This window comes from Dromiciops gliroides, chromosome 6, assembly GCF_019393635.1.
Source record: "Dromiciops gliroides isolate mDroGli1 chromosome 6, mDroGli1.pri, whole genome shotgun sequence".
NCBI lineage: Eukaryota > Metazoa > Chordata > Mammalia > Microbiotheria > Microbiotheriidae > Dromiciops > Dromiciops gliroides.
The window spans coordinates 258956685-258979977 of NC_057866.1; the positions used below are offsets into that span (position 1 = coordinate 258956685).

The 23293-nt window shown below is 43.0% G+C and overlaps 1 protein-coding gene across 4 annotated transcripts in view; it reads right to left on the bottom strand.

The window, feature by feature from the left end:
• The window catches only part of ART3 (ADP-ribosyltransferase 3 (inactive)), a 70132-nt gene that overhangs the window by 12930 nt on the left and 33909 nt on the right, over positions 1-23293 (bottom strand). Inside the window, exons 1-5 of one of the 4 annotated variants that reach the window (XR_006353666.1) lie at positions 22405-22577; positions 11581-11655; positions 3739-4444; positions 1641-1673; positions 19-51 (exon numbers count right to left, since the gene is read on the bottom strand). Coding sequence is in view for 3 of the 4 variants with exons in the window: in XM_043973533.1 (XP_043829468.1) it covers positions 19-51; positions 1641-1673; positions 3739-4444; positions 11581-11646 (838 nt within the window). In the remaining variant the exon portion in view is untranslated. Of the gene's footprint in view, positions 1-18; positions 52-1640; positions 1674-3738; positions 4445-11580; positions 11656-22404; positions 22578-23293 lie in introns of those variants that run through there. The other 3 variants (XM_043973533.1, XM_043973531.1, XM_043973532.1) reach the window with 3 other exon arrangements.

Genomic DNA, 23293 nt, shown 5'->3' on the forward strand with positions numbered 1-23293 from the left:
AAAGAAAAGATTTCTCACCAGGGAAGTTGGTGAATCTGGACCTAAGCTGTCCTGCAACAACATAAAAAAAGCCAACAGATTTTCATTGCATTTCACCTGATCTAGGAGTCAATGTCAAACTCAGCCAAGAACTCTCCATGAGTCCAGGACTTTTACATAGTTCAAACGACCCAACAAAATGGTAAACAAGCTTAAATGAAGAGGTTATCCAGACACAAAGCAGAGAAACAAGCTGGGTTTCTGGTATTCAAAAGCATATCTAAGAGGATGATGCCAGCAAAGCACCTACTTATAAATGAAAACTGGCCTTCAGTTAAAGGAAACCCTTAAAGATTGAGGTCCAAGTGGCATCTTTAGTCTAGAAAAGGCTTTCGCACACCTGTCAGATCCTCTTGGACTCCCCTTAACCCTGTACTTCCCTAATACTCCTATCTCTCAGCATCAATTTCTTGAGGTTCCCTGAAGAAACCAATGCCTTTGCATTGTCCTGTTTTAGATAAAAGTAAGTCTGGTGCCTCACATTTCTTATCCTATTCTGAGTCTGCCATACTTCTTCACTCCTTTATTGCCCCCACCCCAATTTTCTTTCTTAAAACCCATCAAACATATTAGCCCGAATTCTCCCCCTGCCTCCTACTATTCTTGGAGAAGGATGATGACAGGGACACCTCTTGTTCCTATTATTGATCCTGGTGAAGGAGGGATGGGTTTAATCGATCAAACTGATGGTGAGGCGTCCCAAAAGAATTACAAGCCTCAGTGACTCAGTTTCCCAAGTTTTATTAAAATCCTGTGAGGCCACAGGGAGAAGCACCCAAAAGAGATCGGTGTCTGTTTGGGAGATGGAAATGGTTATATTCGTAGTGAGAAAAGTAGATTACCTCCTCATTATCTTAATCTCCTCCTTGTGGGATGTTCATGGGAGGTCTTGTCCTAATTTGGACTTCCTGGGGTCCTAAGACGTCCCCAAGACGGTTACCTTTTTCCTTGGAAGTGTTTTTGGGGTTTACACGTCATAAGGTGAACCTAAGGACACATCTTGTCCCTTCTGTGCATGCTCATAAAGATATGCTTAAACTTGTCAGACCCAGAGGGTCTCTATGTTTATAATATCTCTTTATTTAAGATCTGTTTCTAGGTGTCCTGTCATCTAGGAATATTAATGGCTATTCATGGTTAATGTTCCCTAGCTGGAGGGCAAGGGTTGTACAAAAGAGAACTGGCCACTAAAGTGGTCAAAACTTTCCACCCAATAGTCTAAGCTTCTGTTGTTCGTATTGGTTGTTAGGGACTCAAACCCTCTTGGTTACTGTAAGAACCCTCTTGGTTACTGTAAGAACACAAACCTTAGTTTCTCTGTTAAGCCTTTTACCCTCCTCCATCACTGGCAGGGGAATGGGATGGAAGTACTAGGCTGCCTATAGTATAGGCTCAGGTTTAAGCATCCCTTCTAGTGATGTGTAAAGCAGCCACCGGCTGGGCACAGGAAGAGGAAAGATGGTCTGTGGAAGCACCCGTGCTTTCCGTAAGTGCCCAGCAGCAGCAGACTTAAAGAGAACCCTAATCAGCCAGCTCTGAGAGGTGGTGACAGAAGATACTGAGGAGATCCCACCGGGAAAATGCTTTAAACTATAGCTTACCAGTGTTGTCAACACAGTTTTCTGTTTTCAAGGCTGAAACAAGAGAGAAACATTGTTTATTCTTATAGTATGAAGACTCTGCAGTAGGAGAAAGAGTACTGAATTTGGAGTCAAGAGAGAGCTAGGTTCAAATCCTTGTTCAGACACTTGCTAGCTCTGTAATAGTGGGCTAGTTATTTAATCTTCCTGAGACTCAGTTTCTTCAATTGTAAATGAGGATAATAAAACCAATAGTACCTACCTCAAAGGGTTGTTTTTTTGTTGTGTGGTTTTTTGAGGGTGGGTGGGGCAATGAGGATTAAGTGACTTGCCCAGGGTCACACAGCTAGTAAGTATCAAGTGTCTGAGGCCGGATTTGAACTCAGGTCCTCCTGAATCCAGGGCCAGTGTTCTATCCACTGCGCCACCTAGTTGCCCCCTCTCAAAGGGTTATTGTGATGCTTAAACACATCAAAGCACTATATAAATGTCTATATAAATGACTATGTGATCCACCATACGAAATAAATTTGTGAGCACCTAATGTTGGGGCACCTGCTTAGTTGAGCAATATCAAGGCAGAGACAATAAGGAAGGAGCACTTTTATTTTTCGCAGACGAAAATTTTCCTCTATTGTCTGAATGAATGACACGCACAAATAAAAGGATCCCAATCAAGTTTCCCCCCTTGCCAGCACAGCATACATGTGTTCATGTAATTCATTCAGTCACCGTTATTAAGTGCCTATTATGTAAAAAGCATTATTATTTGGTAGAGGAAGGAGGGATACAAAGATAATTAAGAGGAGCCCCTGCTCTCATGGAGTTTCCGAGCTTTGCAAAGCTTGAACTGATCAAGCCCTTCTTAGAAGACATTCAAGTCTTTCTATACTAGGCGCTCCATCCCTTTGGAGAATCGGGTACTTGACTCCAAGCCCTGTCTGCCTTATTACCCTCTGGACTGAATTACTGGAGAGTGAAGTTGCAAGAGCTACATCCTTCTTATTTTACGGATGAGGTAACTTGCCCAGAGAAACACAGATAGTCAGAGACAAAACCCAGGTCTTCTGAGCTCAGTGCCATGGCAGTGGAAGGCATTATTGCCTGCCCATTCTCCCCTTAGAGACACAGAAGACGGGCTGCTGAACTTGGAATTGATGAACTCCAATTAGTTTGTAGAGAAACCTAAGACACTACAAAACTTTTGATTCAATCCTCCTCCTGTTTGAGCCTGAGTCATTGGGATATCCTAGAATTTCGGACAGCACTTCGGAAAGCCCAGTGCTTGACACACAGTAAGTGCTTTAATGACTAACTACTTGGTACTTGAGTGAACATCCATTCTTGTGACTGGAGATTCATAAGTCTAGGAGGCCAAGGAAACATCTGCTTCCCAGCTCTGCTATAGGGGATTTGTTCTTTGACTCTAAAGGAAATGCTGAAGACCTTTAATAATCCAGGTGGCTCACTGACATTTTTTCTACTCATTTAAATGACAGAGATTATAACTGCATCAGCCATTAATATATAGGCGCTGACACCTGCAAATTGATGCTAGAATTCATGTGTTCCCCAGAGGATCATGATGGCTGGGCCAGAGACTGGAGAGATGACAGGACTTAGAACTGGAAGATGTTTTAGGGATCATTTTGCAATAGGGAAAGTTGAGTTCCAAGGAACTGAAGTATTTTCCCATGGTCATACAGGTGGTAGAGCTCAGATTTTGTGCCTAGTCCTGAGACCTCAAGCCATGTGTTTTTTAGGGTTAGATCCCTACACTCATAGAGGTCGCTGAAAAAATCTAAGCATGCATATTCCTATTCTTGGGCTTTTTCAAAGCAGTTACCATAGCCCTACAAGGAACCAAGGCACTGACAAAACCACTGACAGAGGAGAGTGGCCACAAACTTCTAGTACTTGAAAGATCTAGGCTCCCTGCGTTCAGCAGGTACTTTCAGTTGGGGCCTACTCTGAACTGGTCAGATGCGAATGATCAAATAAAAACATGTATCCAGTCAGTAGGAATTCTCCTTGTGAATTCCACCTTTCTTATATTCCCAAGTCTAAGAAACCCACTTTCATGCTCCTGATATCAGTAAAAAAGAGTAGACTCACTTACCTCCAAGGTATGCACAGTCAAAATGGCTGCAGGTCTTGTTCATGCTTCTAAGGACAAAGTTGCTTGGACTGCCTTCCTGGGTCAGTTTAAAAACCTCATTCAGAGGTATTAAGATGCTTCTGTTTATTGAATCAGAAACCATTTCTGTAGAAATGCCAAAACATGTGTAGACAGTGAACAATGTTTCTGAGCCAGATATGGGTTCAGGTTTGACACTGAAAGCGGTAAAATGAGCAAACCTGATCTCATCGTGTCCATGAGGCCCAGATGAAGTAAAAAGGCTTTTGGTGTATACGGGGTGTCTGTAACTCTCCGAACACCCTCTGTTCAGAAGCTGCAAGGCTCTCGTCAGATAAAAGTGTAAGGCTTTGAACTGAAAGCTGTAGATGTAATCATCTCGAGATTTGCCAGCTCTTTCTACAGCAGAGCTGAACTCCTGGTAAAAGGGAGTTTGCCCTTGAGCCTGTGATGTGAAGGCCACGAGTGCTATGCCGTGGTTATCCTGGAAGTCAGGAGGGAGCAACAACCGTGCCTTCTTTAAATCCCACTGGGATGCTGCTTCTGTCCACACAGAATGGAAAAGTTTATGGTTGTTTCTTTCCTCAATGAGCAATCTGGGAACAAATTTGGTCTCCATTCTTCCAGCACACTTCAGATATTGGTCATCAAAAGTATCAGAAGACATGCTTAACATTTGACCCCTGACCTAAAAGAAGAGAGAAAAGAGGCCTTGTGGAAATGAGGAGCATTCTGCCTATGGGTTACTTTTTGGTGTGCTCTCTCTCGAAAGAGGGCAGTAAGACTCGGCTGTCCATACATTCCCCTTCACAGATTGCCTTTGTACTGTAATAAATGTCTCATTTTTAGCCACGATTTTGCCAATCAATCCTTTATTAAGCACTTATCATGTGCCAGGCACCGTACTGAGGAATGGGTGCACACAGGAAGGAAAAACTCCTCCTTGCCCTCAGTGACTTTACACTCTAATAGATGAGACAACATATAATGACTAGGTGTGTGTAAGATTTATACAAAGCAGATGGAAGGCAAACTGAGAAGGGAATGCACTTGCAGCTGTGCGGACCGGGAAAGCCCTGAATGGGATGGCATGTGAGCTGAGGCCGGAAAGAAGCCAGGGACACTGACAGGTGGGGATGAGGGAAAGCCAATGCAGAGCAACAGAGATGGGTGACAGAGGGTCGGGAACCACATATAGGTCAGCACGGCTGGACCAGGAGTACAGCGTTAAAGGCTGCAAAGGTAGAAAGGGGCCAGGTCATGAGGACTTTAAATACCAAAGAGAGGGCTATATTTGATCCTGGAGGTAATGGGGAGCCACGAGAGCTCCCCGAGCAGGGGTGACATGGTGACACGCTTTAGAAAAATCACCTTGGCAGCTGGTAAAGGATAGAAACAGTGGGGAAAGACCTGAGACAGGAGACCGGTTGGAAGGCTAATGCAACACCCAAGGGAAATGTAATATGGAGATTAATAATATGAGAGACACCGTTTCTGGGTAATTTAGCCATTTTATTGATAAGACCAACAGATTATTCACAAAAGAACGGTCACTGGCCATCTCTCGCTAACCAAAGACCAAAAATGACACTGGACTCACAGTTTATATACCCTTCTGACTGTAGGTGTTACATTACATACATTCAATCTCCCTGGTTCACTGAATTTGGAGGTAGGCTATGTTAAAATGAGGGGCTACATCAGACTACCCCCAGCCTTGAGCTATCAAGTTAAAGTCTGCATACCTTTTTTCAGTGGGTGGGCTGGGTGACCCCTCCCTGGACAGAAAGGACTTTCTATCTAGATAAAAAGATCTGTCTCTAGCCAAGCTTGAGTAGAACACCATGAGCTTCTCCACCCTAGATTAAATTCTTTGCAAGGTTGGATGGGCTGGACCAACATCAAAAGATTCAGTGTAATCTTATTTTCAAGAAGAACTGGACCTGGGAGTGGGAGGGGGGTGGGGGTGGGGGTGAGAGTGGAGAAAGGACTTTGAAAGAAGGGGAAAACACTGAGTCCTCCCAAGATATCAAGATATCAGTTCTTAATAATTATTTCTCAGTAATGAGGGCCTAAACCAGGGTGGTGCCTTTTGGGAATGGAGAGAAGAGAAAACAGAGAACTGTGGTAAAGCAGAAAATTTGACAATAGGTTGGAAATGCAGAGTGAGCAAGAGTGAGGCACCAAGGATGGCACTGAGATTCTGAGCCTAGTTGCCCAAGAGGGTAGTGGGAGTCTTAAACAGTAATAGGGAATTTCAGGGGGCAGAGTTTTAGGGGAAAGGTGAGCTGTTTTGCACATGTTCAGTTTCAGATATCTAAAAGTAATTTGGAGATTTGAAACTGGAACTCAGGAGAGAAATGAAGGACTGGATAACTGGAGCTAAGAATCATCTGCACAGGGATGATACCTGCTAAAATCACCTGAGTGAAAAGAGAAGAAAGTCCACAGTTTAGTGGGCATGACACGGCTGAAGAATCAGCAAAGAAGACTGAGGAGGAATGGTCACTGAGGGGAAAGGAGCATCAGGAAAACCTAGAGAAGATAAGGTTTTCAGGAGAAGATGATTCACACTGTCAAAGGCTGCAGAGAGGTCGAGGGGGATAAGGATTCAGAAAAGAACACTGGATTTGGCAAGTAGGCGATCACTGGTTCCTTTGGAAGGGGTAGTTTCAGCTGAATGATGAGGTTAGAAATTAGATTGTAGAGTATTTAGAAGAGAGTGCTGAAAAAGAAAGTGGAGAGGCAGAGCCAAGATGGTGGAAGAAAGACATTAAACACACAGAGCTCCTGATACAATCACCCCAAAAATAGCAATAAAAGAACCCATGGAGCAGAAAAACACACAAAAATACAGGCTGAGAGTTTTCTCCAGCTATAGATAGATTTCAGGGAGCCGTGCTGGGCCATGAGTAAAGCCTAACCCCCATAATCAGGCCGACACACCAGACACCCACCCGAGGAAGTTGCCCCAGAGCCTCTGAATTGGCTGCAGCACTGGCATCTTCTGGAACTCAGCATGCGGTCGGGTTAAACTGCTGGCCGGGGGTGGGGGGGGAGGGAAGGGGGAGGGGTAAATGCAGGGGTACCAGTGAACTGGGAGGAAGAATTCTACTGTCCCACCCCAGCAGGCAACCAGGAAGAAATCTTGAGTGGCGGGAGGCCCAGGTGGGGGAGGGGAGCAGGGGAGCAGGCTCGTTGAAGCTAAGAACCACACCACAGAAAGCTTTGCTGGTTGGTTGTTTATTAAGTAGGCAAAAGCTTAGACACCATCCTCCAAGAGATTGTGAGGGAAAATTGCCCTGATATTCTAGAAGCAGAAGCTAAAATAGAAATTGAAAGAATCCACCGATCACCTCCTGAAAGAGATCCCAAAAGGAGAACCTCCAGGAATATTATAGCCAAATTCCAGAGCTCCCAGGTCAAAGAGAAAATGTTGCAAGCAGCTAGAAAAAAGGAATTCAAATACTGTGGAGCTCCACTAAGGATAAAGCAAGATCTAGCAGCTTCTACATTAAAGGACCGGAGGGCATGGAATATGATATTCCAGAGGGCAAAGGAACTGGGACTACAGCCAAAAATCATGTACCCAGCAAAACTCATCATAATCTTTCAGAGAAAAAACTGGGATTTCAATAAAAAAGAGGTCTTTCAGGTATCTGTGATGAAAAGACCTGAACTGAATAGAAAATTTGACTTTCAAATACAAGACCCTGGAGAAGCATAAAACAGTAAAAAGGAAAAAGACTTCATGAGGGATATTAAAAGATCAAACCGTTTACATTCCAACATGGGAAGATAATACTTCAAAGTCATAAGAACTATCTCAGTAAGGAATTCACAGAAGACACAGGTCTGAACTGAATATGAAGGGATGATAGCTGTAAAGCATTTATGTTTTGTTCTTTGTGGGGAAGACAGGGTGGGGTGTCTTATGTCTGGGGTTGGATTTGGGCTTGGGGCCTCCTGGTTCCCGGGCTGGTGCTTTGCCCACTGTACCACTTAACCAACCCATGATGACATCTTTAAAATAGCGTTGAGGTGTAGGAGGAATAGACTGGGGGAGGGAGAAGGGGAGAGATGGTCTGGGGAGAGGTAGTTCACATGAAGGAAACAAGAAAAAAGCTCATGAAGGAGAGTAGAAGAGGGAGAAGGAGTTGGGGAGTGAGTGAACCTTAATATCATCAGAATTGGCTCACAGGACTAACATACATACTCAAGTAGGTATAGTACTATATTTTTGCCCTGAGGGAGGGGAGGGAGATAAGGTGGGGGGAAGGGAAGGAGGGAAGGGCAGATTGGGGGAAAGAGCAGTAAAAAGCAAAACACTTTCAAAGAAGGTGAAGATGTTCTCCATTACTGCACCAGTATGACATACTGAATTGCTTGATCTCATAGGGAGGGTTGAGGAGGGAGGGAGGAAGAAAAATTTAGAACACAGAATTAGCTCAAAGACCTTAATCTCATCAGAGTGTGTTCATGGAGGGAATAACATTCATACCCAATTGGGAAGAGTAATCTATTTAACTCTACAGGAAAGTAGGAGGGGAAGAGGATAAGGAAGGAAGGATGAAAAAAGGGAGTACAGAGCTGGGGAGATGATAGTCAGAAGTAAAACACTTTTGAGGAGAAATAGGTAAAAAGAAGATAGAAAATAGAGTAAATATCATGAGAAGGGAATAGGATGGAGGGAAATAGTTATGATGCTTGATTACAATGGCAAAATGTATGGTACCTACTTTGCTGGGCTATTATGAAGAAAATTCATTGTCAAGTTTAAGATACTATATACAGGTTATGATGAACAGGATACTATCAGAAAAACTTGGAAAGACCTACATGAACTGAAGCAGAGTGAAATGTACTGTATACAAAATAACAGCAATAGTGTAAGAGGATCTGCTGGGAAGCACGTGGTTATTTTCAGCAAGGCAATGATCCAATATAACCCTGAAGGACTTATGAAAATTGCAACCCATCTACAGAGAAAGAACTGATAGTATCTGAAAACAGATGGAAACAAATATTTAAAAAAAATTTTTTTCCTCTTTGACAATTCTTTAATCTGAAGTTTTGTTGTTGTTGTTTTTTTACTGTTTTCTCTCACAACCTAGCTAATGTGGGAATGTTTTCCATGACTACTCATGTATAACTTATTTTGAATTGCTTGAGTTCTTGTGGGTGGGAGGTGGAAAGGGAGGGAGGAAGAGAAGTTGGAACACAAAGTTTTAAAAAATTGATGTTAAAATTTGTTTTTACATATATTTTGGAAAATAAAATTCTATTTAAAATTAAAAAAAAAAGAAAAAGAAAGTGGAGGTTCCTAGCATACCCAACTTTCTCAAGGAATTTAACTGAGAAGGGGAGGAAGATTTAGAATGATAGCTAACTGCAATGGTAGGATCAAGTAAGCGTTGAGTTACTTGGTTTTTTTAGACAAATGGGAAGACTTGGGCATAGTAGGGAAAATCTGCTGGAGAAGTCAGGAGATGGGATTGCCTGCAGAGGGACTGACTTTGTTAAAGAAAAGAGCCCTCTCCTTCCTCCAAAATCAAAATCGACGTCCCACAAATGATTGAATAGGAGAGTATATGCATGTCCAAATCACATTCAATCCAATTCAAAAAAGAGTTACAAAGTACTTACTACATGCAAGGTATTGAGCAAAATGCTAGGGATACTACAAAAACAAAGCGGTCCTTATGCTCAATGCATCTGACATTCTACTGGGGTGATACATCCTATGTACATTGAAAGGAAATCCAGGGCAGCTAGATGGTGGATAAAGCACGGGCCCTGGATTCAGGAGCACCTGAGTTCAAATCCCACCTCAGACACCTGATACTTACTAGCTGTGTGACCCTGGGCAAGTCACTTAATCCTCACCACCCCACAAAATAAATGAATGGATGGATGGATGGATGGATGGATAGTCAAATGAATGAATGAATAGATAAATGAATAAACAAACGAATGAATGAATAAATGAGTGAATAGATAAAGAAATAAATAAGTAAAATAAGTAGAAATAGAAGAAAGCAAAGGTAAGAAGTTAATGTGTGGCACAAAGGGATCCTTGTTTCTGTTTGTGTTTGATACTACTGGTCTGGATGATGACCTAACATCCGTTCTGATTCTAATATGCAGTGACTGTGAACTTAAGTAAGAGGGAGGTAAGTAAAACTGCAATACCCTGACTAGAGGTTGGAGAAAACAGTTGAACAAGCCTTTGTGTGGACACTGGTCATGTAGCTGTGTTTACAAAGGATGTTTGTTGGAGGCTCTGAAAGGACACTCAGGGACCAGGAGTCAGTAGATAAAAGAGATCCTGAATGTTGAAAGTGGACGTTCTTCCCTCTGTATTTCTGGAGAATAATAGCTTTTGCTTTGATAATAATACACAGATGCTGATTAATTTTAACATTCCAAGATCATTTGGATTAAAGTTTCCTAAAACTTTGATCTGAAACATTCCTAGGCACTGAAATATAGTGATTGCCTTAAAATTCATTTCAATGTTCATTTTCAAAACAGTCTCTTGCTTATAAGAGATGTTTCTGGCCCAGGGGCAGGGGCTTGCTGGTAAGAGAAGGGGGAGGAACTTCCATAGAACAGGATGTTTGTGGGGGAAGAATTTCAGTGATGCTGAAAATGATGGAAACTTACATTGTATATAGTTCTCATAAATGTATACATTCTTATAAGTTTTCAGCCAGATGTCACATCTATTATCTCATTTTGTACCCACAACAATACTTGTGACATAAGTAAGGTCAGTTTTTCCCATTTTACAGATTACTGAGGTTCAATGACCTTACTGAAATCATAAAGCTAATTAGTGCTAGATCTAGGATTAAGAAAGTCAGATGACCTAATTCTGAGCTACCTAGCCTGAGAAGTCACGTGGATATTGGTATCTCCTATGTCCTGCTCTCTCCTGTAAAGCAATAACTAGCAGAATAAGTAGGCTGCAGCACTGGGGGATGACCTTCTGGGTTCATATTAGACCCACACATGGGACTAAGCTCTAGCAAGGCCGAATGTCAGCCAGCTCTTACTCCACAAATGGTATTTTCCTGTGCCCAGATGAAAGTTACAAACAAGATATGGCATCAGTAGAACTTATGGACACTTTCCTGATTCAACCATTGAGCCCGAAGCATAATGTAAACCACACTCCCACTCTAAAAAAAAAAAAATCTATCACTGTGCTAAATTAAGAGCTCATTCACATTCTTTTGGCCTAACGCCACAGCTGACTGATGTTCAGAACAAAGAGTGCCTTGCATTGTGACTTCACTGATATTCAACAAGAACTAAAGGGCTCGATCAAGAGCTGAGGATCAGACAAAAAAGCTTGGGTGAATAGACCTGAGAGCGTATTTCCCCCTTTATCTGTTAAAAGAAACTGTCTGTTTCATAATTAGAGCTCACATGTATATAGCACTTTAAATAACTTGAGGAGATGGGTGAAAGCTGAAAAGTAAACTGCAGCTCAGAGAGGTGAGGTACCGTGAAATGACTGCTTCTAGGCAGTTTGTAAATGTCCGAATAAGGATTTGAGGCTAAATTCCCTGATTCAAAGTCCTGAACTTGCTTTTTTTTTTTTTTTTAATATTGTATCACACTGTTTCTCTACTTCAGCAAAATTCAATATCTCTTCTATTTATTCCTCTTCTCTTCTGCCTTAACATCCTGTTCTCCTCTCCATCCCATTCCTCTCCACCTCCCCTCATGTGGCTCAGGAGAGGTTATCTGGAAGCTTTCCATCCCAGTAATCAATCACCATATCCAAATCCCTCACCCCGGCAAGGTTCATTTTACCTGAAAAATTTCCACCAGGATCACAGCTGCCAACACTGGGACCATTTCAAGGTAGTTTGTCTTCATTTTTTACTTCTGAATAAAGAGAAAGAAATTTGATTTAGTAGTGCCTTTTTTAAAAAAGGAATATTACAAGGTAGGGGGGAGGAGATGGAACATTTTCATTTGTGATGGGAATAAAAATAGGAGCAATGGGCAAGTAAATCCATCTAGGAGATGGGAGAAAATTCATTTTGTGAGCTGTGGTAGCTCTATAATTATGACCTTTTAAAAATAAATAATGGGGCAGCTTGGTGGCACAGTGGATAATGCACCGGCCCTGGATTCAGGAGGACATGAATTAAAATACAACCTCAGACACTCGAAACTTACTAGCTGTGTGACCCTGGGCAAGTCACTTAACCCTCATTGCCCCACTTAAAAAAAAAATAAATAACTATTCTGAAAATTGTGCTTCCTTAGCTTCTTAGAAAAGGAGGGAGGGCTATGAGAGGGGCAGAAAAATGCCAGGTAAGGGACGGTGAACTTTGGATCAGTGTCCCTTAGACACCTGAAAGGTTTCTGTTTCATAGTTAGGTGGTAGTGAATAGTCAAACCATTAATGTGCTGTTTATTTGATTTTTTTTTTTTTTTGGTGAGGCAATTGGGGTTAAGTGACTTGCTCAGGGTCACACAGCTAGTAATTGTTAAGTGTCTGAGGCCGGATTTGAACTCAGGTCCTCCTGAATCCAGGGCCGGTGCTTTACCCACTGCTCCACCTAGCTGCCCCTAATGTGCTGTTTAAATGCTTATCTTTCCCCTTCAGACAAAATGATTAAAAAATACTTAAGAAGGATTTTATAAATTGGTTAATAGCTTTTGTGTTTAGGAATATGCCTACCAGACATTCCAAAACAGATGTTCCTATGCACCTCAAATTTACCCTTCACCACTCTTAACTTTCCTCTTTCTGTAGCCGACACCTCCATTCTTGCAGGGACACAAGTTCAGAACCTCAGAGCCATTCTTGGCTCCATACTCTCCTTCCTTGAGTAAGGAACTCATCAGTTACTAAATCTTGTCAACTCTGCTTCAATGAATCACTGAGTATTTTACCCCTCCAACAGACTAGGTCCTAAGCTGGGTGCTGGGCCACAAACCCAACGTATCAAACAGTGCCTACTTGTGAGGAACTTACATGCTAACTGCAGAGAAAGCATGTGTGTGTATATACATATGTACAGCATCCATATAAAGGGAAGTGCAAATGGGGACAAAGTCGTTAGCTGAGGTAACTTGGGAGGCATTAATAGTTGGGAGCATCAGGAAAGGCATGAAGTGAAAGGCAGTGCTTGGGCCCTATCTTGAAGGGAAAAATGGATTCCATTAGGCAGAGGCAATGAGGTAGTGAATTCTAAGCACAGGTAAGGAGAGGGAGATAAAGCAGCATTATGGGGAGTTTTAAAAAAAAAAAAAGCTTGTGAGATAAAGTAATGTACAATGAAGTTGGAAAGCTAGGTTGGGATCATGTTGTGAAGAGCTGTAAGAATTAAAGAGAATATATATATATATGCTATATCAGATTACCTGCTGTCTAGGGGAAGAGGGAGGGGGAGGAGAGGGAGGGAGAAAAATTTGAAATTGGAAATCTTATATAAACAAATGTTGAAAACTATCTCTACATGTAACTGGAAAATAATAAAATACTTTTATCAGAAAAAAAGAATTAAAGAGAGTAATTTATTCTTGGTCCTAGAGGCAATAAGGAGCCACTAGAGTTGATTGAGATGGGGAGTTAACACGGTCAGATCTGCACTTGGGAAAAATCACTTTGGTAGCTGTCTGTAGGACAGACGGGGAGTGGGAAGTCATTCATGGAGGCAAGGAGATCAATCATGAGACTGTAGCAATAATCCTGTGGAGAGGTGATGAGGGCCTACACTAAGATGACAGCTGTGCAAGCAGAAGGTGGAGCCAGATGCACCAGATCTTGTGAGGTTGAAACAAGTCCATCCAAAACCCGTCTTGCATCTGTGCTCTTCTTTTTATTTTCCTAGGCACCATCCACTTGAGGGTCTTATGACCTTCTGTCTTTCCATCAGTAGCCTCCTCAGTGGTCTCCTAACTTCAAGCCCACTTCCCACAGCCACCAAAATGATTTTCCTAAAGCTCTGGTCTGACCTCGTCACTCACCTGCTCAATAAACACCAGGGAATCCCTACTACCTCTAGGATCAAATGGCTTTATTTGGCATTTTAAAGCCCTTCACGGCCAGACTGGCTTTCTGGCTGTTCCTCAACATGACCTTCCATCTCCCAGCTCTTGGCTTTTGGAGGGGCTGTCTTCACTCCCTGCAAGATGCTCCCTCCTCATCTCTGCCTCTTAGAACCTCCAGTTCCCATCAGATCTTGACTGAAGCGTCACCTTCCACACGAGGCCTTTCCTGAGCCAATGGAAGCGAGTGGCTTCTTCCTAAATCGCCTTGTATTTGTTTTAGATACACTTCTATACCTACACGCACCTTTCTCCTTGAAGACACGGGATGTTCCATTTTTGTTCCCACCGCCTGGCACACTGCCCAACATAGAGGAGAGTGATGGGATTTCAGAGCCCTCTGTGCCAATCATCCCTTATCGAGAAGGAAACTGAACTGCTGTCATTTACCCAAGGCCACACCCACATCTAATAGTAGTCCCCGGGTTTCTTAACACTTGGTTCAGGTCTGTCATTAACCAATTAAAACACCAACAGGGGAACTGATGCACAAACTTTGACACCTTGTTTTCTTCCCTCACGGGGAAAGAAAGGATAAGGATGATCTAAGTGAACTAATAAATACTGTGGCCATATTCTCTTCCTTTCTCTCTTAGACAGAATCGAAGAATGATAATTGACCAATGAAAACATAATTTGCTGAGATTGGTCACCTAGGCCTCTACTGCATTTTGTAGTGGGGGGGTTAGCTGGAGGACCCCCTCCTGTGGACACTTCTGACAAGACCTCTTCTGCTTCTTCTGCCTGGTCGTTTCTCTGATGGAATCAAAGAAAACAGTAACAATTGGCCGTGTTCTCATGGGACCCTTAAAAGAAAGCCAAGTTCCAGTGAGTCAGGCCCAGAGCCCTATAAAATGGGACACCCGAATTCTCTCTCCTCTCCTATTATCAAGTCCTCACCCAGCAGGAGACAACCCACTTAGCAGTCACAGAGTTCCAGATGCAGTAAACAGTGGGAGACATCCACACAGAGAGGCATTCACTTGAGACAGGAAGCAACTGAGAGCAGCAGGGCTTTTGGCAGCAGAAAAGAGAGCAAATAGGGGCAGCTAGGGGGCGCAGTGGATAAAGCACCGGCCTTGGATTCAGGAGGACCTGAGTTCAAATCCAGCCTCAGACACTTGACATTAGCTGTGTGACCTTGGGCAAGTCACTTAACTCTCATTGCCCTAATTTTTAAAAAAAAGAAAGAAAGAAAGAAAAGAGAGCAAACTATGAACTCACAAAAGAGCTAACCCTGGCATTTGAGAATGAAACTGCAGAGAAGAGCACACCCAGGAGCCCAGCAGAGATGCCTCACTTAAGTGGAGGGGGGAACCTTATGAAGACTCACCAAAGAAAGAAAGGACACTAAGGCCCCGAAGAGCTGAAATTGTGAGTTGCCTTGGCCACATGTGTTCTTTACAGTCTGAGCCCCCCCTCCTCTCGTGAAGGCTGTAGGGAATTCTAGAACAAGCCCCAGGGTTGTGGAGAAAATGTCTTGTAGCTACCGCTCTTATAGTGCTATCTTAGTAAAAGCATTTGCTTTGAGCTAATCATGTTTACTGGCTTATTACTGAAAGTAAGAGGGGGCAGCTAGGTGGCACAGTAGATAAAGTACAGGCCCTGGATTCAGGAGGACCTGAGTTCAAATCCAGCCTCAGACATTTGACACTTACTAGCTGTGTGACCCTGGTCAAATCACTTAACCCTCATTGCCCCCCCCCCAAAAAAAGAAACCAAAAAGAAAGTAAGTATACCTGTAGCAGTGACCATCTGGGGACCTAACCCTGCAAGTAGGGAGTATCCCAGAGGCAGCATCACATGTACTTATGAGTCACTGCTGTCAAAAGAAATAAGAGCTGTCCTATACCTTATGTAGTTCTTATTTTAAGGGGCTCTAATATTTTTTGGTAAGGCCATAGATGAGTCAAATTTAAGTTTAGTTTAAGGGATTATCCCCAGAACTCTACTCTAAAGTGGGAATGTAACAAACGAAAGACATCAAATAAGAACGTGACGCTTTTCTTTCTGGGCTTGGCTCCTTCCCTCTCCTACCTCTTGGCTGAACCTGAACCTGCTCCACCTGAGCCTCAAAGCTGCGGCTTCTTAGAGGGAGAAGATGCCCGGTGCTCCCTGGGATACATACATTTGACAATATCCATTCAATCCAGCTTCTACTAAGCACCTCCTATATTTAGAACACTGGTAAGGGTGGAAAGTGCTAAGATTTATTACCTAACCTCGGGGAGCTTACAGAGTATTCTGTCTTAATGGAAGCTATGATGCAGTAGGATAACATTTAATGGATACAGAGACAAAAAAGAAACCATTCAAGCAGCTTACATTCCCCTTGCATTTTACCGACAAAGAACAGCAGGAAGAGACAGACGTTCCTCTCTCTATAATAACAGAACGTCTACAGCACTTAGGAAGCTGCCTACTCCCGTCCCCCATCCCCCCCTGTACTAAGGAAGGGGAAGGCACTTACAATTATAGTAAGTAATAAAGGCTGCGTGGAAGAGGTAGCCCCAGAGGTGAGCTAGCAAAGGAAGTTAGAGTTTCTACGAGGTGTCTTCCAGGCATGGCGGATCGCTTCAGCAAACATATGGAAACAGGAGGGGTACCTCAGTTCAGGTAATAACTAAGACTAGAACACAGACTTTTTGAAGGGGATGCAATGAGATAATATTTGTAAGGCACTTAGCCCAATGCTGGCACATTAGTGCTGTTGTTACTGTTCAACTGTTTCTCACTCTTGGTGACCTTATTTGGGGTTTACTTGGCAAAGATACTGGAGCGGTTTGCCATTTCTTTCTCCAGCTCATTTTACAGTTGAAGAACTGAGGCAAACACCAGGGTCACACAGTTAGTGTCTGAGCCCGGGCTCTATCCACTGCACCACCTAGCTGCCCTTTTGTAAAGTTACTTTTCTAATTGTTTTTGTTCATTTGTTTTACTTTTCATTTTTCTGAATGATTAACAATCACAAACACTTCCATACAAGAAGAAAAGAGGACTGTTTGTGAAATTGTGAATCTTTATCATGGTATAGCTTCTTTTTTAAAAAAAATACATAATTCAACACGTTAGTTTTCTTTTGTGCATTCTGTTTTAAGGACCTGGATTTAAGTCCTGATTCCAACACATCACTAACTGTATTATCCTGCATAACAACACACTTCACCATTCTCTGGGCCAACTCAGTACAAGTTGCAGAGAAGGTGTAGATGTATATTCGTAAAGTGTATCTGCATCCTGGAGTTCCTTATAGGAACAAAACCACAGATCCGTTCCCTATCTTATTCCACCTCAGAAACTTGCTGTGTGATCCTGGTCAAGTTTTTGCCTTTTTTCTTTTTTGTTTTTTGGTGGAGCAATGGTTAAGTGACTTGCCCAGGGTCACACAGCTAGTAAGTGTCAAGTGTCTGAGGCCAATTTTGAACTCAGGTCCTCCTAAATCTAGGGCCAGTGCTTTATACACTTTGCCACCTAGATACCTCCAATCTGGTATGGTTTTTTAAAAAATGTGTTGATATAGCCTATTTGGTAATATTTCATTCACTGTTTTTATGCTAATATTCAGTAGAGATTTCTTTTAACACTTTGTCTCCTCCTGGTTTTGGTACCAAGGCTCTATTTTTATCACCAAAGGAATTTGGTAGGTTCTGTTCTTTTTCTGTTTTTACAAACTGTTTATGTAATATTGCAACTAATTGTTTTGCATCATGGAGTCATTGATTTATTTGATCCATTTTGATTTTTGAGGGAGTCATTGCTCTACGCCATTGATTCTCCTTTCCATTCTTTCCTCATGAAAGATGGCAAATACCCTTGACATTCTGCCTCATCAGCATCCTGGTCCTTTTGATGTGGGGGCGGAGAAATGAAGTCCAAAAGCCCCCACTTAAGGAGGGAGCTCGGTTCAGAATATCTGCTGCGCACTCTGGTACTGTCTGACTTTTCCGCCATGCCTCACATCTGGACACTTTTCTTGCTTCCCTTCTGCCCCACCCCCACTCTCATCCTTCTTCCTACCCTGCTTTTTCATCTTGAGACTTGGGACTGCCTTCTTTGTGTTTGTGCTTCCAGTGCTAAGCACAGAGCCTTGCACATGGCAGATGCTTTATATATAATTTCATTTTTTACTCTCTGTTTCACTTCTTCTAGGTACTCCTGTAGTACTGAAGTTATAGTGCAGTTACTCTCTTTTTCTGGGTTCGTCTTGTAGGCATTTAAGAGACACACACTTCCCCATAGTGTTCAGTCTCCTCTTGACTCCTATCTCTAGCCTCAGGTCCTGATGCTGGACTTTGACCAAGGGTTGGACTCTATGCCCTCGGGCCTAGAGGGGGTGGTTGGGCCCTCTTTGGTCCTGACCTTTAACTTCTGGGTTTCTGTTGCTGGTTTCTTCTTCTCCTGGTATGTCTACACTCAGAGCACTAGCAAATTTCAGGAATCCAGCCCCATTCCCCAAGATCTTCTGAGTTCAAAGTGCTTTGGAATTCAGAGCCTTTGGGAGCATCACAGGTCAGAGCTGTGGGTTCCAGGTCAGAGAGCTAGGGATTTCCAATCTTCTTGGAGCTTCCTCATCCAAGCACCCCAGATTTCCTTCCTCTGGGTACAGAGTTCAGATGTCCCTGGAACATTTCTGGTCTGAGCGGTAGAAGGCTTCCAGTTTATTTTGAGCCAGCTCTTCCCATTACCTACAGGATTCTGGCTGGTCTTTGTGTAGTCTGAGCTAGATAATGGTATTTTGATCATTATTTAGCCTGGTTCTTCTCCCTAACCATTATTCTTACTTTTCTTATTTGTTATTAAGTGATTTGAATTATTTTTGCTGGCTAGAGAAATCTAGTTGATGCATCTGCTAATGATCAGTACAAGGGGCCATAGCAGAATGGACCAGTGTGAGTACTGGTACAGAGAAACAGGAAGGTCTAAGGTTCAAGGCCAGATTTTTCTCTTGGCTGTAGGGCTGAGCCAAATTGCGAAAGAAAATCTTATTATGATTTTATTAGTATTTTTTCTAAACATCCCTAAAGGCAGAACCAAACTGAATCCAAGGTTTTCCTTCTTTTGCCCTATGATACAATTGGGTAAGAGTCATTTTTACCATCTGGGACTAGTCTGGGCTAGTCAGCACATGTGGCCCCGGTTACTCCTCTCCCCCATCCTCCACATAAGTACAAAGAAAGCTATTGCAGGGGTGTGGTGGAGGGTGGGATTATAGAATGGGATCTGAATGGTGGGAGGAAGGAAAAGTGTGTCTAGATTTGACCCAAAATGCTCACAGTGGCCAGAGAAGAGAGTGAGTGCTTTTCCTTCTTCAGCACCAATACTATTGGTATTGTTAAAAAGGAAAATTCTACGACGGGCCTTTATCCTGATTAGAGAGGCAAAATTCAGGAAGAGGAGTTTAAAATAGAGTTTATAAACATACCAAGGCAGAGAAACGTTGATGGGTGGGCCACTGGGCTGATCTGGGATTCAAAGTGGGCACTGCTTTTATAGACAGGAGTCAGCATCTTCCACATAAGGGCAAGAGTATTTTGATTGCATAACCCCACAATCCCCTCTCAGCTACTCCTTAAGTATTTTGATTGGTCCACAATTCTAAAGAGGAGATGCGGTGAGCATGTGTGGCAGCTGCTCCCACTTTACTCATTAAGAGGAGATGGGATTAACAAAGGAGAGCCATGATTAACACATGTAGGACGCCTCCTCCTGCAGGACCACCCTCCCCAGGAAGCTGGCTGCAGGTAGTCAGAGTCCAGCAAGATTAAAACATGGGGTCACTTCAGAATGATTCTGCATTAGTGACTGGTTTTACACAATAACAAAATTATATACATTTCATTTGACCTCATAGCAACCCCCAAAGGTACTATGTGTCTTAGTCCCATTTTCACAACTGGAAATGAGGCTCAAAGACGTTGTATGATTTGCCCAGGGTCACACAGCTAAAAAGAGTAGAAGCAGAATTTGAACCCAGATCTTTCCTGACTCCAGATTCAGAGCTCTTTTCACTATACCATTCCTCCTTATCTATAATTACAGCAAAATGCAAAGATTAATCACAGTGGCTAGAGATAGGGATTAGACCTTTGATTTAACTGGTACGGGGAATTCCCAGGTAAGGAAACTTTCTACCAGTACAAGTCAGTGTCTTCTCGCCAACTTTTAATCTTAGAAAGATGCAGAAACCACTGCCCAGGCTCATGCAGCCAGTATGTGTCAGGGATCAAACCTGAACCCAGCTCTTGCCGGTTCTATCTACTACACCACACTTGCCTCTCGCTGGGTCATCATGAAAAGCCTCAATTAGATTCAGTACAGTCTGCTCCTTTGATTAAATCAATCCCTATTCTGATGACTAAAACAAAGGAGAAAGAATTGGGTGTTTGGAAGGAGCTAGAGGCGATCTAGTCCAGCCCCCTCATTTTACAGATGAGGAACAGATTCCCACCCTTTAAATGGTTGGAGATGGTCTAAATAGCTATCGTCTGAGACAGGATTTGAACCCAGCTTTCCCTCACACTGAGTACAGCACTTTATCCACTATGCCATATTATCTTGAGGCTGGAGCCAGATTGTAGACAGCTTGAGGTGCCCAGGTGAGGTGGTTCTCTTTGAACAGAGACACTGGAATTGCTTGAGCAGGGGAATGAGGAGTTCAGACTTTCACCTTGGCGGCTGCCAAAGAGGGGGCTCACCCGGAAGCAAGGGAACCACTGAGGTGGCCACTGTAGGCTAGGTGAGAGGTGATGTGGGTCTGGAGTAGAGTATTGGGGGAGACTGGGGTACTGCGGAGACAGAATTGGCAAGATTTGGTCAATAATTAGAACTGGGAGGAGAGGGAAGGTTGGTGAGAAAGAGAGGGAGGGAGGGAAGTGTTGAGGATGGCTCCTAGCTTATGAACTTGGGTGACTAGAAGAATCAACTAGAACAATTCTCCCCAGAAATAGATACCTTTGGAGAATGGATGGATTGTAGGGAAAATGTTTCAAACATTTTGAGCTTGAGCTATCCAGCAGGCATCAGGCAATGCTATCAATAAATAAATAGGGAGGCACTGGACTGAGAAAAGTCTTTAATGAAGAGAAAAGGCTTCCTATAAGAGGCAGTCTTTGAATTGGGTACTGATCGTCTTACTGCTAAGAGCTTTCTGTAACTGTTCTCTAGGTAAAACACTGTCCATACAGGGAGTAAAAAAATTCTTCTTTCAAATTCTCTGCACACTGGAGTCAGTCCCTTTGGGTGACAAAGACATGCTGGTAACTGCTTGTGGTAGGCGAGAGGTTATACCAGAAAAAAACTATCCAAATCGAAGGAAAGGCTCCAAAAAAATCCAAGCCTTCCCTTCTGTGCCTGTAGGTGGGGACATGCATCACATAAAAAACCTGTAAATAGGCCTACAGGGCTCTGCTTAATGCCTAATATTTAATCCTGTGTTTACAAGACTGAGAAAGGTACACTGGACACTTAAAAACCTTCTGTAGGCTGAGGACACCATGCTATTTACTATTTCCATGAAAGGCAGAGCTTGCTGAAGCTGAGACAGCGGCTCTGCCTTTCTCTTCCCTTTGCCCATTTCCTAAGGTTAACAACAGAGTAATTTAATCATACAGCCAGTGACAATAAGAAGGACCAGGGCAGTATCTTGTAAAGACTTCCAGATTTGGCATCAGAGAACCCATATGCAAAGCCTGACTCTGCCACTTATGACCAGATAACTTTGGGATAATCAATTTTTCTAAGCCCCCATTTCCCCATGATCATATTAATACTACCTGCCTAAAAGCAGTGTGAGAAACAGACAATAGAATATGCATAAAGTGCTCTCTTTACGAACCATGTCAGCTATATATGAATGGTAAATAACGGAGATCAAAAGTTACAGGGGACCAGCATTACCAGTTCCATGACAGGGTATCACAAATTTCCATCTCACGTTAGCCATTTCACCAAATATATAAAAATATACGTGAAAGCCTGACTTAACAGATCACTTTTTTTTCCAGTTCCTTTCACCCGGAATCAGTCCCAAGGTAATAATGTTAGCCAACAATGACAATACTTTCAGAGTTGCAGAGGATATTATTATATTGTATTACCTCAGTTGGTTCTGACAAAAATCTTAAAAGGGATGCCTTAAAGGCATTAACGTCTTCGTTTTACAGATGAGGAAGATGAGAAGTGGCTAGCCCCAGTCACAGAGAGAATGATTGTTCCAGCCAAATCTGAGGTGCAACATTCTTCCCACCAAGCCGAGCCCACCGCCTCTCAAGCAGGAGGAGCCTCTGACACAATGTAATGTAAGATCAGAGAATGAGAGCTCGAAGCAGCCCTAAAGATCATGCAGCGCAAACGCCTCTTTCATCTATGGGGAAACCAGGGGCCCAGCGGAGCTAAATGACATCCTGCTTCACTTGGTGAAGAAGGGGAAGAGCTAGAATCCACAGTCGGGTTCGGTGACTCCAAACGCAGCGTTCCTTCCTTCAAGCCATATTGCCTGGGTAGGTTTGGACTAAGATACTCCTAAAAATTCCCATTTCTTAAGCTTTAGTGTAAAGAATTTTAAAAGTTTACCTTGCTTTTTTGCCTTTCTGGGGAGGATGACTGGTTGATTCTAAGGCCCCAGTTGCTTCCCCAAATTCTCCCAGCTAGAGATTGGCCTTCCAAGGAGGGGTGAGACTTTGTTGACAGTGATAACCGAGACAGGCAGTACTTTTCTTTTTATAGATGACCCCCAAACAACTTGGCAGTGACAAGTGACCCTTGCTTGGCCACTGCTATTTATACTGGGGCTCCTCCCTGTGCCTTCAATCACCGTTATGGATGGGCTCATGATGTCTCTAAGCCACTCAGAATTCTCTGACCACATCTGCATACTCCCTGAATGGCCAGAAGCTGGGCGATAACTTCCTTTCCCGTCCCTTGGATTATGAAATGCCCTCCTAAAGAATGGAGCTAAATCTAACCAGCTGCTTGATGTAACCAAAAGGTCCTGTCCCCCTAAAAGTGACAAGCAGTTCACATCGCACTGGACATGAATATGTCCATCATTAGTCTCCTGCAGTGCCTGTTCATAGGCTGTCCCCCATGCTGAGAATGGGGCAGCTAGGTGGCACAGTGGATAGAGCACTGGACCTGGAGTCAGAAGTACCAGAGTTCAAATCTGGCCTCAGTCACTTACTAGCTGTGTGACCTTGGGCAAGTAACTTAACCTTGTTTGTCCCGGTTTCCTCATCTGTAAAATGAGCTGGAGAATTGCCAAGAAAACCCCAACTGCGGTCACAGAGTCAGATACAACTAAAAAATGACTAAACAATGCCTGGTGTGCACATTTTAAAACAAAAAAGAAATCCCCAAATGAAAACTCCTTGGTAAGTGAAAGGGAGAAGTGGAAAGAGAAAAAAAAGAAATGCCTGATAAATGAAAAAAAAGAATTTAAAGGTAAAATAAAATGGGAAAAGGG